Source organism: Protopterus annectens, chromosome 1.part2, assembly GCF_019279795.1.
Source record: "Protopterus annectens isolate FY-2018-M chromosome 1.part2, PAN1.0, whole genome shotgun sequence".
NCBI classification, from domain to species: domain Eukaryota; kingdom Metazoa; phylum Chordata; order Ceratodontiformes; family Protopteridae; genus Protopterus; species Protopterus annectens.
Window position 1 is genome coordinate 953,765,079 of NC_056727.1, and position 14,464 is coordinate 953,779,542.

At 41.1% G+C, this 14,464-nt stretch overlaps 1 protein-coding gene across 1 annotated transcript in view; it reads left to right on the forward strand.

Annotated features, from left to right (window-relative positions):
- The window catches only part of LOC122792184 (microtubule-actin cross-linking factor 1-like), a gene marked incomplete in the record, with an annotated part of 3,579,694 nt that overhangs the window by 1,991,019 nt on the left and 1,574,211 nt on the right, over window positions 1-14,464 (forward strand). The window contains 2 exon segments of the mRNA XM_044059907.1: window positions 93-292; window positions 9,009-9,504. Of these exon segments, the coding sequence (XP_043915842.1) occupies window positions 93-292; window positions 9,009-9,504 (696 nt within the window).

The window sequence follows — 14,464 nt, forward strand, 5'->3', positions numbered from 1 at the left end:
ATGTTTGTACCTTGTAGAAGTCCAGCTTTAAATAAAGAAAAATGAAAAACTCAGCAAAAATACACAATCTTCTTTTTTTTTTTCATATGTAGGCAGTAAGTGGACCTATGCAAATCAAGTCACAGCAGAGCGTCAACAGAAGCTGGAAAAGTCAGTTGGTCACCTCACAACTTTCCAAACTGCAGAGGCACAGCTTAACCCTTGGTTGACTGAGAAGGAGCTGATGATGAGTGTTTTGGGACCTCTGTCGATTGATCCCAACATGCTAAATGCACAAAAGCAGCAAGTACAGGTAAGAAGCATCTTTGCTTAGCCTACCATCTTGGGGATTATAGCAATTGGTGCATAAAGAGATAGCTACAAGGTTTCAGCTCAAGAAGGTTTCTGCTTGGGATATGAATATTCTAAGGTGGCCCATTACCTACTAATGCCAGGTGGTAGAATGTAGTTTGGTAGCCACTGCTTTTCTTCTCCTTTCAGGCTTCTATAAAAAGGGCACATCTATGATGCTTGCTTGACCACATTTTAAGGGTTAAGTGATACTAGTGTTAAAAGTCATATTTGAGACTTTCAAAACACAGCAAGCATTCTTTAGATATCCCTCTCCATGAGCAGAAGAATGTTGTAGTTTAGTATATGAAGTATATCCTTGACAGTTTTACCATTTTAGTTAACTGTTAATATTTGCCTTGACATGGTGCAGGTACAGAGTACACGTTGTGCAGTTATTAATGAAATGCTAAGTCTTGGATATCTATATGCAAAACACACAACAGTAGAAATTAATGAACCTGATAAATATCAACCAAAACAGTTCATAGGTTCATACTAGGCTATCTGCCCAAGGGCATTTATAAGCCTAGCCCATAGTTATGTGGCTTTCGCCACCCCTTTAGTTTGAATAAAAACTATGCCTATCATTTTTCTGTGCCTCTGTCAAGCAGTGACACTGAAGTAATCCCTGGGGTATATCTGCGATCTCCCATCCATTGGTCAAGATTCCTCTTGAACAAGGCCAGCGAGGTGCTCTGCCTCACATGTACCGGGATTTTGTTCCACAGCATAGGGAGTCTCTGGGTGATGAATCTGTCCCTCCAGCACGTTCTATTTATAACCGTGTCAAGGTTTAAGTCTCCCGCCCTTGTGGTTCTGAGGGATCTAGATTTTTTGAGGTGAAGCATATTCATCAAATCTGGGTTTGACATGGCCTTATATGTCAGGCACAGGTCACCTCTGAGCAAGCGGTATGAGACTGAATAAAGCTGGAGTTCTTTCAGTCGGGCAGCATAAGACATATTTTTGAGACCCTTTATCCTTTTGGTGAGGAACTTTTGGGGCCTTTCAAGCTGCATCAGGTGTCTGGTCAGATACATTCGAACGGGCATTGTACTCAATCATAGGTCTAATGAGTGATGAGTACAGGGGATGATGACCTCCCTTGATCTAGATGTGAATCCCTTCATGATCAGGTGGGCGATATAGAAGGTTTTCCTAACTACTTTAGCAACATGAGTGTCAAGCGAAGACTACTGTCAACTTGGGTCCCCAGATCCCTGATGACTTTTCTGTGCTCAGTGGATTGTCACCTATATGGTAGCTAGGGGTAACCTTGTTTTTCCCGAAGGGTATGACTATGCATTTTTGGCGTTTAACTTCAGGCCATGGCTCTGGCACCAGTTATCCGTTTCTGTGAGGCCCTTCTGGAGGATATCTGTGTCAGATGTGTTTTCGACTATGGCCCAGTTTGCAGTCATCTGCAAACTTTGTCAGCCATAACCCTCCTGTGTTTGCTTGTACTTCAGAAAAGTAGATGCCGAACAAGAGTGGACCCAGGACTGAGCCCTGTGGGACACCACTTGTGACAGGCTTTGAGTCTGACATGGCTCCAGCAACTCTGACCCTGTGGGTTCTGTCGCTTAGCCAGTTTGCAACCCATCTTGTGATGTATGGGTTTACATTCAAGCTGATGAGTTTTTCGATGATACCTGAGTGGGGTATTGTGTCAAGGCCTTTGCCAGGTCGAGGTAGGCTGTATGGACTGCCTTTCTCTCATCAATGGCCTTGGTGACTGTCTCGAAAAAGTCAACCAAGTTTAAGAGGCAGGATCTGCCTTTGACAAAGCCAAACTGGGTTGGATCCAAAGTCTGCAAGTTCCCTATGTCTTTATTTATGAGTTCCATTATGATCCTCTCCATGGCTTTGCAGATAAGGCTTGTCAAGCTAATGGGGTGGTAATTTCCAGGGTCTGTGGAGGCACCGCCCTTATGAAGTGGGACCACAGTCGCGTGCGCCACTCCTTGGTGCGTATCCTGAGGTGAGGCTAAGATTAAACAGCTGTCCTAACTGTGGGTTTAATTCCTCGTTGAGTTCATGAAGCACACAGCCGGGGACACCATCCGGTCCCATGGATGCTGTGTTTTTTGCCTTAGTGAGGGCAGTTCTCACCTGGGCGTTGGAGATGTTTGGGGGCTACAATCCTCTGGAATAGATATCTCTCCTTTTGGGGGAGGGGAGAAGTTTGCACTGAACCTGTCAGCCAGTATGTTAGCAATGTGTGTAGGTTCAGTAATTTTCACATCATTTTGAACTAATTCTGAGCATATCTGGGAGTTTCCTCCTAGGTTTCTAACATAGCTAAAGAAGGCCTTATGATTGTCTTTAGAGTCCTTGGCGATTTTTCTCTCAAAATTTGCCTTGGATGATTTTATGAGAGCTCTTAGTTTTTACTTATAATGATCAAAGGTGTCTTACCTTTCAAGGATTTTGCTCTATCTTGTAGTAGCTTCCTCCTTTTGTTGTAGAGCTTGTTTATGGCTGGGGTCCACCAGACTGGACGCTTGCCTTTGGTACAGAGAGTCTTAGTTTTGTTTGGGATTGCCTGATCCATGCAGTCCTGTAGGTGCTGGTAGAAGGCATTTGTAAGTGATTCAGCGGTTTGAGTAATGTTTACCACTGGCTCAGGGGCCTTAAAGGAGACCACACTAGTTTTTAGAAGTGTGAAATCGGCTTTTGAGAAGTTTTTCACTGTGGTCTTTTTTGTTTCAGGTGGGGCGGGATGAGGACCTCCAGCGAGATTAGTTTATGATCTGATCTCACCAGTGAGGGATATACTTCGGTGTTGAACATTTTGATCCCATGTTCGTGATGATGAGATCAAGTATGTTTTCACCTCTTGTGGGGATGGTGACTAGTTGTTCCATGGCATTTGAGTTTATGAACTCCAGGAATCTTTGGGTTAGAGTGTTCGGGCTTGAGTAGTGTTCCCAGTCTATATTAGGGTAGTTGAAGTCACCTAGTATGATGGTGTTTGGAGATACATTTATCCCCTCCAATGTTTTCAGGAAGGCCATGTGAGGTTCCTGAGTTTGAGAGGGTGGCCTGTAACATGCTACAAATTGCAGAGCAGTCTTGCCTATGGTTAATTGCACCTGGATGGTCTCAGATGCATCGTGCGTTGCCACCAACCTTGAGGTGTGGGTGTCCTTTATGAATATGGACACCCCCCCTCCTTTCTTGGTGTTGTCCGGATTTTGGGGCCGGAACGTATGATATGAGGTGAAACCTGTTAGTGCTGGGGTGCTCTCAGGAGCCTTGTGTCATGGAAAAGGTTGCTCATTTAGTGTCTGAAGTACAAAACAAAGTGTTAAGTGCCTGTCAGAGAGTGAGCTAGGACCTCCACTGGTATTGTATTTTTTTTAATTTTAATATGAATATACTGTTGTTGACAGGAGACAAGCAAATTGCCAAGTCTATTCTTGCTTCTGTTATGAGTGCAGATCAGTTGGTAACTAATAAAAAACCAAGGTGAGCGTTAACAATAACTTAAAGATCTAATATCAAAGATCTGCTGGGTGAGATGACAGGTTCAGCATCTCTTCTGTTTCAGTTCGGCATTTTTCTCACTTCTAAGTTTGGAGGCTGAACTTTATATGCTGGCACACGTGATATAGTGCACCCCACTAAGGAGACTGTCCCATGTCCTGGAGTGTGTCATTTCTTTAGTGCAATTCTCACATTTTAGATCCTGATTGTGTCATGGAAAAGGTTGCTCATTTAGTGTCTGAAGTACAAAACAAAGTGTTAAGTGCCTGTCAGAGAGTGAGCTAGGACCTCCACTGGTATTGTCTTCTGTGCTCTCATCAGGAGAAAAAACATGATATGAAGCGCTGCTTTACTTGCAAGTATTTCACCCTGGTCCTCCATAGACATGACAGTGGGAAATGTCTTTCCAACATCTTTGCACGGAAGATGACCGAGGTAGAAAGTGCCTAGAGTATCTGAGATCAGTGGAAGGACCCCCACACAGCCCAAGATCTTTGCTGGGGCACAATCAAAAGTAAAAAAAAACATACTTTGGAGCTATGTTTGTTTCAGAAATGGCACTCTGGTTCCCATCGAGATCTTCTACTCGAATAGTGAGGACTCAAACTCACACCTGTGTTCCATTTTGGTAGATGCTGGTGACCTGGAGGAGGCACACTGCGTCTCCCACTTTGGAGTAGAGTTCTTGCCAGGAAATAAACATTACTCTTATCTTAGATGATCATCCAGAGTATGTATGTGGCTGGCCTGATCTTGTCTAGCAAGCCTCTTCAGTTACCTAGCCATAGTTAAGTGATCGCCTTGGGACCAAGCTCTTTCTTTTTGGATCTCTCCATAGTCCATCAAGACTGCAGCTGCTTGTAGGGTGGTAGAATAATGTCCAAACAGTTGTGGAAATGCATCCTTTGTCAGGATTTTCCACCTAGTGCCTCCTTCCTGTAGGCAGTTGCCTAGTACACTCCCATGCCTGAGTCCTGTATATGTCATCCTTGCACACTTCTGCATTACTGGGTGAAAGACTTGTTTCCCTTCATCTTCCTGCATACAGAGTATTTTGTTCCCGAAGCCATTATTTCAGACACAGATAAAGACATTAAATTCTATTTCTTCCTGCAGTTCCTCAGCAGTTGACCCCTTTCTTTGGAAAAACTGAGACTTAAGAAGTCAAACATGGATTTCCCCTCCCCCTCTCCGAAATGCTTTAATTAAATGTATGGGTAAGATAGATGGGAGAAGCTTTGGGTTATCTCCTTATGAAGCCCATTATCAGGGATGTTATATTTGCAGTGTGTAAGCACTTGGACTCTGTTCTGCAGCTTTCAAGAAAGGAGATGCTGTTTGTAAGCCTCCAGCTGAGTGCAGTTATATCTTCACCAGATATTCTTGCCTGGACTCATGTGATGATCTCCGTCCTGCACAAGGTTCAGAAATCACAGCAGTTTGTAACCAGAGGAGTTGCCAAATGCCTTAGTGGAAGCAAGGTGATATTCTTTTCCTCCTTGCTGCCAAATAGGGTTTAGAGCCATCATTCTGTAACCTGTCCAGATTCATGCTAATGTGTAAGACTCAAGAAAAACTTTGTTGCTCTGAGTTTGGGCTGAAGGATGACGGGTCAAGACTCTGCAAATAAGCCTCTCCAATGGTAAGACTTTACATGCTATCATGTTGATTGTATTTATGCTATAGGTAAGACATTATGCTCAGGCAGATGTCTGCATTAGGATATTCTGACTGAAAATGTCCACCTTTAAAGTGGACTTTAGAAAGTCAATCATGAATGTCCACTTCCAACTTTAAGGAGAAGCTCAGGAAGTCCATCTTTGATGTCCACTTCAAGGGTAGGTTTTATTCAACCAGCTTTCATCACACCTGTTGGATGGTCTACTGAAATGGAAGCAGGCCCTTCCCACTGTTCAAGATCTCTGAACCTTCTTTTGTACCCTCTGGCCTCTCCACCTTTTCTTCTAAGTCTTGACAGCCCCCAACCGCAAGGAAGAAGTAGCCTTCTTGCAGATTGAGAGAGACAGTTGAGCAACCCAAGGTCTTACCCATTTTTCAGTTCTGGCCAGATGGATTAAAAGGATTACACCACTTGCCCAGCAGTCCTGCCTAGGGTTACTAGTGAGGGGTAGTGGTAATCAGAGTGAACCTTTGACTAAAGTGCTAATCCAAATGATAAGGGTTTCCTGACTTTGTGACTTGATGGCCACATATTCTAGCTTTTATGTCCTCCATCATAAAAGATCGTGCCCAGAGACCAAGTCATTTCCACAGAGCTTTTGTGACAGTCCGAGATTCTCCTTCTTAGAAAGTAGTAATCTACAGTGTGCATCCGTGCAGCCAAATTAAAATGCATAACAACACCAAAGGCTCACGTAGTGTCTACCAGGTACTCAGGGACAGGAAAAATGGTCAGGTAGACTTCAAATAACATGCAACCAACATATTAGTTTTAAATAAGTGCATTAAAAAATAATAAAATCCATCATAAACAGCATGAAAAACTGTTAAGCACTTTTGCCACTCCAGGCATGAGACTTCATCAGAACTGTTAATACAGATCCATACAATGTATGAAGAAGTCAGGAGTGGCAGAGAAGTATGTAAGAGTGGTACAGGATGTGTACGAAGGTAGTGTGACAGTGGTGAGGTCTGCTGTAGGAGTGACGGATTAACTTAAGGTGGAGGTGGGATTTCATCAAGGATCATCTCTGAACCCTTTCTTCTTTGCAATGGTGCCAGAAAGGTTGACGAACAAGGTCAGGCAAGAGTCCCTGTGAACTATGATGTTTGCGGATGATAATCTGTAGTGAGAGTAGGGAATAGGTTGAGGAGAACCCGGAGAGGTGGAGATATGATCTAGAGAGGAGAGGAATGAAGGTCAGCATAACTAAGACAGAATATGTGTGTGTGAATGAGAGGGAGGATAGAGGAATGGTGAGGATGCAGGGAGTAGAAATGGTGAAAGTGAATGAGTTTAAATACTTCGGATCAAATTTTAGAGTAATGGTGAGTGTGGAAGAGAGGTGAAGAAGAGAGTACAGGCAGGATGGAGTGGGTGGAGAAGAGTGTCAGGAGTGATTTGTGACAGACGAGTACCAGTAAGAGTGAAAGGGAAGGTGTACAAGAGGGTAGTGAGACCAGATATGTTATATGGGTTAGAGACGGTGCATTGACAAAAAGGCAGGAATCAGAGCTGGAGGTGGCAGAGTTAAAGATGTTAGGATTTGCATTGGGTGTGACGAGTATGGACAGGATTAGGGGGTCAGCTCAGGTTGAATGGTTTGGAGACAAAGCCAGAGAGGCGAGATTGCGTTGGTTTGGGCATGTGCTGAGGAGGGATGCCAGGTATATTGGGAGAAGGATGCTAAGGATGGAGCTACCAGGTAAGAAGAAAAGAGGAAGGCCTAAAATAAGTTTTATGGATGTGGTGAGAGAGGACATGCAGGTGGTTGGAGTGACAGCAAGATGCAGAGGACAGAAAGAAATGGAAACAAATTATCCGCTGTGGTGACCTCGAACAGGAACACCCGAAAGAAGAAGAAGAATGGAAGAGAGGAAGAACTCTGTTGCAGACTCACCAAGGAGGGGATAGATACAAAGACTGTATATGTCATATTAAAAATGTATTTTTATTCATTTTTGATAGTTAAAATGAGTGTTCATACCTCTCTTTTATGTGTATATATATATATATATATATATATATATATATATATATGTATATATATATATATATATATATATATACACACACACTTATATACACTCTTAGTTGTATGTATAACCCCACACACGCACACACATACATACATATATATGTATGTATATACACACACAGATACTTGCATACATACATATATATGTATATGTGTCTGTGTGTCAGTTGTGGAGAGTCCTCATTCTGTTTCCCTTAATGAATGCATATTTGAAAAAAATTGATTGTGTGCATATTTAAGAGTAGGTATAACTCATACAAACAGACATCTCACTGAACTGTACTGACCACATCTTCTCTGCTTACACATTGGACATATTTTGAAATATTTGAAACCTTTTGCAGAGAAATTTAAATGAATTGCAGGGTAGCATGAAGGGTTTGGATGAAGATTGTTTGAAGAGAGGCAGAGCACCAGAGAGAGAGAAAAAGAACAAGTAAAGGAGGTTCTTTATAAATGTGAAGAATGGGAGAAATAGAAACAAATTGTGCATTAAAAGTAAGGAAAGAAAAGGCATTGCATATTATAAAGTTAGAAGAAACTTGTATTGCTGCCTGTCTTATTAATATTTGAAAGTCAGTCTCTTCATTACCTTCAATACTGCACTGAGAAGCACAGTTTGATGGTGATTTTTTATTGCATTTATGTTTTTGTTGGTAGCTTACTATTTAGTCTTTTTTAATGGATGAGATCCATTAGGCATAAAAAACGACTTTCTGTGAGTTAACCCTGGATCATTGTTCTCATTTAGTAACTTGCTGAGAGTCGTACAGCATGTGGGTGGAATTCACAAAAGTCAGACCCAAGATAGCATGTAGTTCAATCACAGTTCATTAATTACTGGTTGTACTGCCAGCCTTCATTTAAGAATGCAACTGTGAAAGTTGTATTGTTACAGAAGAACAGCTCTTGTGGGGAGAGAGATGATGTACGAGTTAAAATTGAGCTCCATCTTCCCCATGGTGCATCCTTGAAGTGCTTTATTTTAACTGTAGCTTTGCTTAAAGAATATACTTTAATGATGTTTTACTGAGCAGTATTATGCTGAGATATTTTTTTAAGATAATGACCTTCTTGAAAGCACTTCTTTTTCCAGGGAGATTGTTATTTTAACCCATATTATAATCTACACTGGATAACCTACTTTGCTCTGATACTGTCCTGAGAGTGAAAACATCCTTCAGCATTACCTACCAGCAGGAGATGGGAAGCTGTAAGCTTAAAGTTCTGCCTAGACATGCTTTTTATGTGAGGTTAAGTCTTAGCTGTTTGCTTTTTGTACAGGAGTACAACATAGAGTAACAGTTAACAGTGCTTCTTGCATTTTTGTTGTTTTTTTTACTTCTCTGTGGGGTAAACCATACTTAATAGCACAAATTACTTTTGTTTTGCACTTTTGATATAGTACTTGACACTTGTTTGTTTGGTTTCCTTTTAACACAAATATATTTTATTGTTTCTTAACAGTTTATGTTGAAGGAGTTTGAAACTCGTAGGCCGCAGTATGAACAGCTGAACCAGTCTGCAGAAGGAATATTGTCCAGTCCAGAGGACATCTCCCACTCTTGTTCACAAATACAAGATCAGTTGACTGCAGTCAATGATAAGTGGAATCAACTGACAGGACGCCTTAGCACCCGCTCTGAGCAGATTGACCAAGCGATTGTTAAGAGCACTGAGTACCAGGACCTTCTGCAGCTACTTTCTGAAAGAGTGAAGGCAATTGGGCAAAGACTTAGCAGTCAGGGTCCTATCAGCACACAGCCAGATGCAGTGAAACAACAGCTAGAAGAGACTAGTGAGATACGATCTGACTTAGAACAGCAGCAGAAAGATGTCGAGGCCTGCCAAATACTATGTGAGGAGCTTTCTGCCTTGGTTGGAGAACAGTATTTGAAAGATGAGTTAAAAAAACGCCTGGAAGCAATTGTACTTCCCCTACGATCTTTGGAAGATGCTGCTGGTGAGTAGCTTTCATTCACAGTTTTGTTCTTTTCTACCTGCGATGTCAAAAGCAAACATACCTTGTTTAGCACTGTAGTCACAGTATGAGGCACTATGCACATATTAACATTATTTAAAAAGCAAACAAACAATAAAAAAAGTCATAATGTTTAAAGTATCTTTAGTAGTCACCTAGGAAGTGCTAGTTGTAAATAAATCGTAAGCTTCACTTAGTGTGCTGAATGTGGTAGAGGGATTAGGTTACCTTGTAAGAAGCAGAACTTTTCTGTGGATCTCTAGTAGTATGTGCAAACCCATAGAAGTGCAATCACACACACGTTTGCTGCACTAGCCGCTGTAATTAATATACTCCACATTTTCATTCCTCATATCGGAATCTGAACAGGATCTGTAGGGTTGCAAAATGTATTTGTTGGTTTCTTTTTGAAATACAGTATATTGGATTTTATTTTTATGCCTTTTGTAGCTAACTTAACTACTTTGCTTGACCTGAACAGCCCCAATACTCCTGTATCTCCAGGTGTGTATCTGCAATATCTCTCAGCCTGCAAACATTGAAAATAGGCACAGAGTGCCTTAAAAAGTAGGTATATCCAGCCAGAAATCTGGACACCTAATTAGCACAACATTTGTATACAAAATTGTATGTAATTCTCCCAACTTCCAGTAGGAATATGGAGTACTACTCAGAAACACATTTAAAAACTGAGAGGGACAAAAGTGGCTTGAAAGTATCAGCCTGTTATCAAAGACACTGTAAGATCTGTACACTTTAATGAGTAATATTGTAAAAATGTACCTCACAGTGTTTTGTTTATGTTTCTGAAAATGGGAAATATAAGATATGGGTTCTCTTTCTTTAGATTATCGATGCAGTAATATGTTGGATTTGTAGTGTGCTTTTCTGTGTGCTAAATAGCTTCAAAAATCTTGTGTGATGAGACTGTGATTCAGAGAGTTGTGTGAAGGGGTAAACTAAGTCTGAAAACAGGAACATATCTCCAACAATAGGTACATTGTGTGCAGGTGGTAAATCAGGCTTGAAAATAGGTACATAGCTCCAAAATAGGTGCTGCTGAGAGGTTTGTTCTTTGGTTTGCTCCTAACTACCCTCTTTATTGGTATGAAGCCTGCAGTAGGCTGTGGTTACCCTACTGTATTGGTGATTTCCATTTGTCTGTGATAGAAGTACAGATGTGTGGTAGGCAACGTAACACCTGAGTATTACCATACAACTGTAACATTTCCTGTAATGGCTCTGTCACTCTGAAGAGCCACCTTATCATTTGGATCTCTAGATTCTGAATCTGTCTTTTGCTATTCTCCCATCCCAATCCAGTTGGGCAAGTATCTCTAGGATACTTGGTTGCTGTCTTCCCCCTTGCTCTTGACCATGTGGTAAAAAAGATTGAAAAAAAACCCAACTCATATTGACAGTTCTTCAAGATAATGGACTTTTAAATCAGCTGGTTAACAAAATCCATAGAAAAAGTGAGAGGTACAGGTAAAGGCAAGCTATGCAGCACAGAACTAGAAAACAGTTGCATATTATGTTGCTACCTGTGATATATTTATGGCTGACATTATTGTTACTGAAATGTTTAAGGCGGTTATATTGGAGACTCCAAAGACGTTACAACATAGCAGTAGCTGAGACACATTGGAAATGTGATCCACAAGGAAAGACTAAAACTGAAAAAGTAATGATTATGTTGGATCATCCAATAACAACAGCTAAGAAATCAGAGCCAATAATAAAACGTATATTACTTGAAGAAAAAATGACAGAAGACTCATTATATGTTCATAGGGAGGCACTAGGCTGTCAGCCCTGGGGCCTATATTATAAGCCTAGCCAAAAAGGTTCCCTGGCTTTCGCCACCCAAGAAAATTATTTTCCTGTGCCCCTGTTGAGCAGTGCCGCAGAAGTGATCCCCGGGGTGAATTTTTTATTTCCAATCCAGTCGTCAAGATTTTTTCTTAGAGAGCCAATGAGAAGCTTTGCTTGACATGAATGGATAGTTTGTTCCAGAGTATGGGAAGTCTCTGGGACAGAAATGTATCCCTCCAGCATGTTCTGTTTATTGTGGTGACAAGGTTTAGGTCCCTGGAGCGTGTGGTACAGAGAGATTGGAATTTCTTTGTGTAGCATGTCCGACAGCTCTGGGTTTGACATAGCTTTGTATGTTAGGCAGAAATCGCATCTGAGTAGGCGATATGTGACAGAGTAGAGCTGGAGTTTTTTGAGACTGTCTCCGTATGGTATCTATTTGAGGCCAGTAATCCTCTTAGTGAGGTATTTGTGGCCTTTCCAATTGTTGTAGGTGTCTTGTGAGATACATGCCAAACAGGGCAGTGTACTCTATAATGGGTCTGATGATGGATGAGTAGAGAGGAGCAATGACCTCCTTTTTTCTAGAGGAGAACCCTTTTGTGATGAGCTGTGCCACATAGAAGGATTTCCTGACTACTGTGGCGATGTGGTTATCAAAGGAGAGACTACTGTCCACCTGTGTCCCGAGGTCTCTTATCACACTTTTGTTGTTTAATGAGCTACCGCCTATGTGGTAGTTCATGGGTACTGAGTTTTTCTCAAAGGGGATGATAGTGCACTTCTTGGCATTGAGCTTGAGGCTTTGACTGACACCAAGCATCTATCTCTGTGAGGCCTTTTTGTAGAATGTCTACATCATTAGGTGATTCTATTATGGCTCCCAGTTTGCAGTCATCTGCAAACTTTGTTAGCCAAAGACCTTCTGTGTTGGCCTGCACTTCAGAGAAGTAGATGCCAAACAGAAGAGGACCCAGGACCGGACCCTGTGGTACTCCACTCGTCTGAAGTCGGACATGGATTTGGCTACATTTACTGTGTGGGTTCGGTCAGTGAGCCAGTTGGCCACCCATCTTGTGACATAGGGATTTATGGCCAGTTTAGTAAGTTTATAATTCCAGAGTTGGGGATGGTATTGAAAGCCTTGGTGAGGTCAAGATAAGCTGTGTGCGCTACCTTGCCCTCGTCTACGGCTCTGGTGACTGCTTCAAAGAAGTCAATCAGGTTTAGTAGACATGATCTAGATTTAGCTAAAATCATGGAAAAATGTATCCACCGGCAACTATTTGATCATATTCTCCAAAATACCCTATTAGCTGACTGTCAGCATGGCTTTAGGCCATTCCATAGTACTACCACTGCACTCTTATTCTTTTCTGACTGCATTAATAAAAATCGTAATAACAACCTGCTTTCCTCTGCTCTCTTTATTGACCTCTCTAAAGCCTTCAGTATGGTTAACCATCAGTTACTGATAAATATACTTAAATCACTTTCATTGGACACACAGGCAGTGCAATGGTTCAAGTCCTATCTAGAAAATAGACAACAAACAGTCCTCTGGGACAATAACTTATCCACACACCTCACTATTACCCTTGGTGTCCCTCTAGGCTCTATTTTGGGACCTCTCCTTTTCTCTATTTTCATTAATGGTCTAAATGCTAACCTTCCTCAAGCCACCTGCATACAATATGCAGATGATTCCACATTAATCTGTACCGCTCCCTCTTCTGCTGAACTCTGGTCCCATCACCCAAAAAGTATTTAACATAGTAGAAAACAGATTCCTTCAACACTGTCTCCTCCTAAACCCTACAAAAACTAAATTGCTACTGTTCACTCCCAACACAAAAGTTCTCCCCTATCAATATCACAGTTACATCCAATAATGGCACTCTCATAGCACCTGATCTGACCACGAAACTTTTAGGTCTAACATTTGACCACAACCTTAACTTTAATTCACACATTAGCTTAACCATTAATCAGTTAATAGAAAACTAGGTTCCCTTTATAGGATTAAACCTTTCCTCGCTTCTTTAGCTAGAACTACCATCGCCCACACTCATCTTATCTCTACCCTCCTATATGCCTCCCCCATTTATACTAATTTATCCAAAAGTAACCTCAGTGAACTGGCAACCTCCTATTGTAACATTGCCAAATTTGCCACTGGCTCCCCATTTAGAACCCACCATTGTCAAAATCTTAAAACAGCTAGGATGGTTGGAACTGCAAAATCAGCTACTACTACAATAACTTACTATCATCCAAACAATTTTGCATCATCCCAGCAATACTCCAATACTTTGCAGCCTTATCACCCCATACAAAAATCTCATAACCTTACGCTCAGCTAATAAATTACTAGTAGCAACCCATAAAAACAACAATAAATCAGGTGACTGTCTTTTTTCTAACTGTGTGGGAAAAATTTGGAACAGGCTTCCCAGAGAACTATCATCTCTTTCTTCAACAACACTCTTCAAGAAGCAACTAAAAACATTCCTTAAAACTCACTGGCTATGTCCATGCTCTAACCCTGACTAATGACCTCCTTCTTTCCATGTTCTTATCTCTTTTTCTGGCCTGTGGGCATACCTCTCTCCTGACCTCAGTTAGTTGGACCACTAGCTTACTGAATGCTGTTTCTAGCCTAGTCTTCCTGAGAAATTATCCCAGAGTACAAACCCACAAAATAGCTCCTCTACCGTGTATATATTTGCTACTTTTTCACTTGGACTGTAGAATTTGAAAGATACTTAAAACCATGTGTGCTTGGTTAACTCTCAGAATATGATATTACTTGCTAGCCTTCTCTGTGATGAGTATTAAGCTTTCTACTGAATGAAATGTTCTTTTTATTACCCCTTTAATTACTTTTTATTCTCTTTTAATAATGCCAACACATCTTGTATTCAGATACTCATGTAAATTGTTTTTGTTAGTATATTGTTGTGGTGTACCTTTTTTGTAATTCATTGTTATCATTATTACTTTGCAATCAATTAGCATAATGGAGCTCATCTCCTGGGCCTGTACTGAAAATTGACATGTATCCAGTTGGACTAGCCTGGTCAACAAATGTAAAATAAAACAAATAAAAATAATCTACTTTTACAAA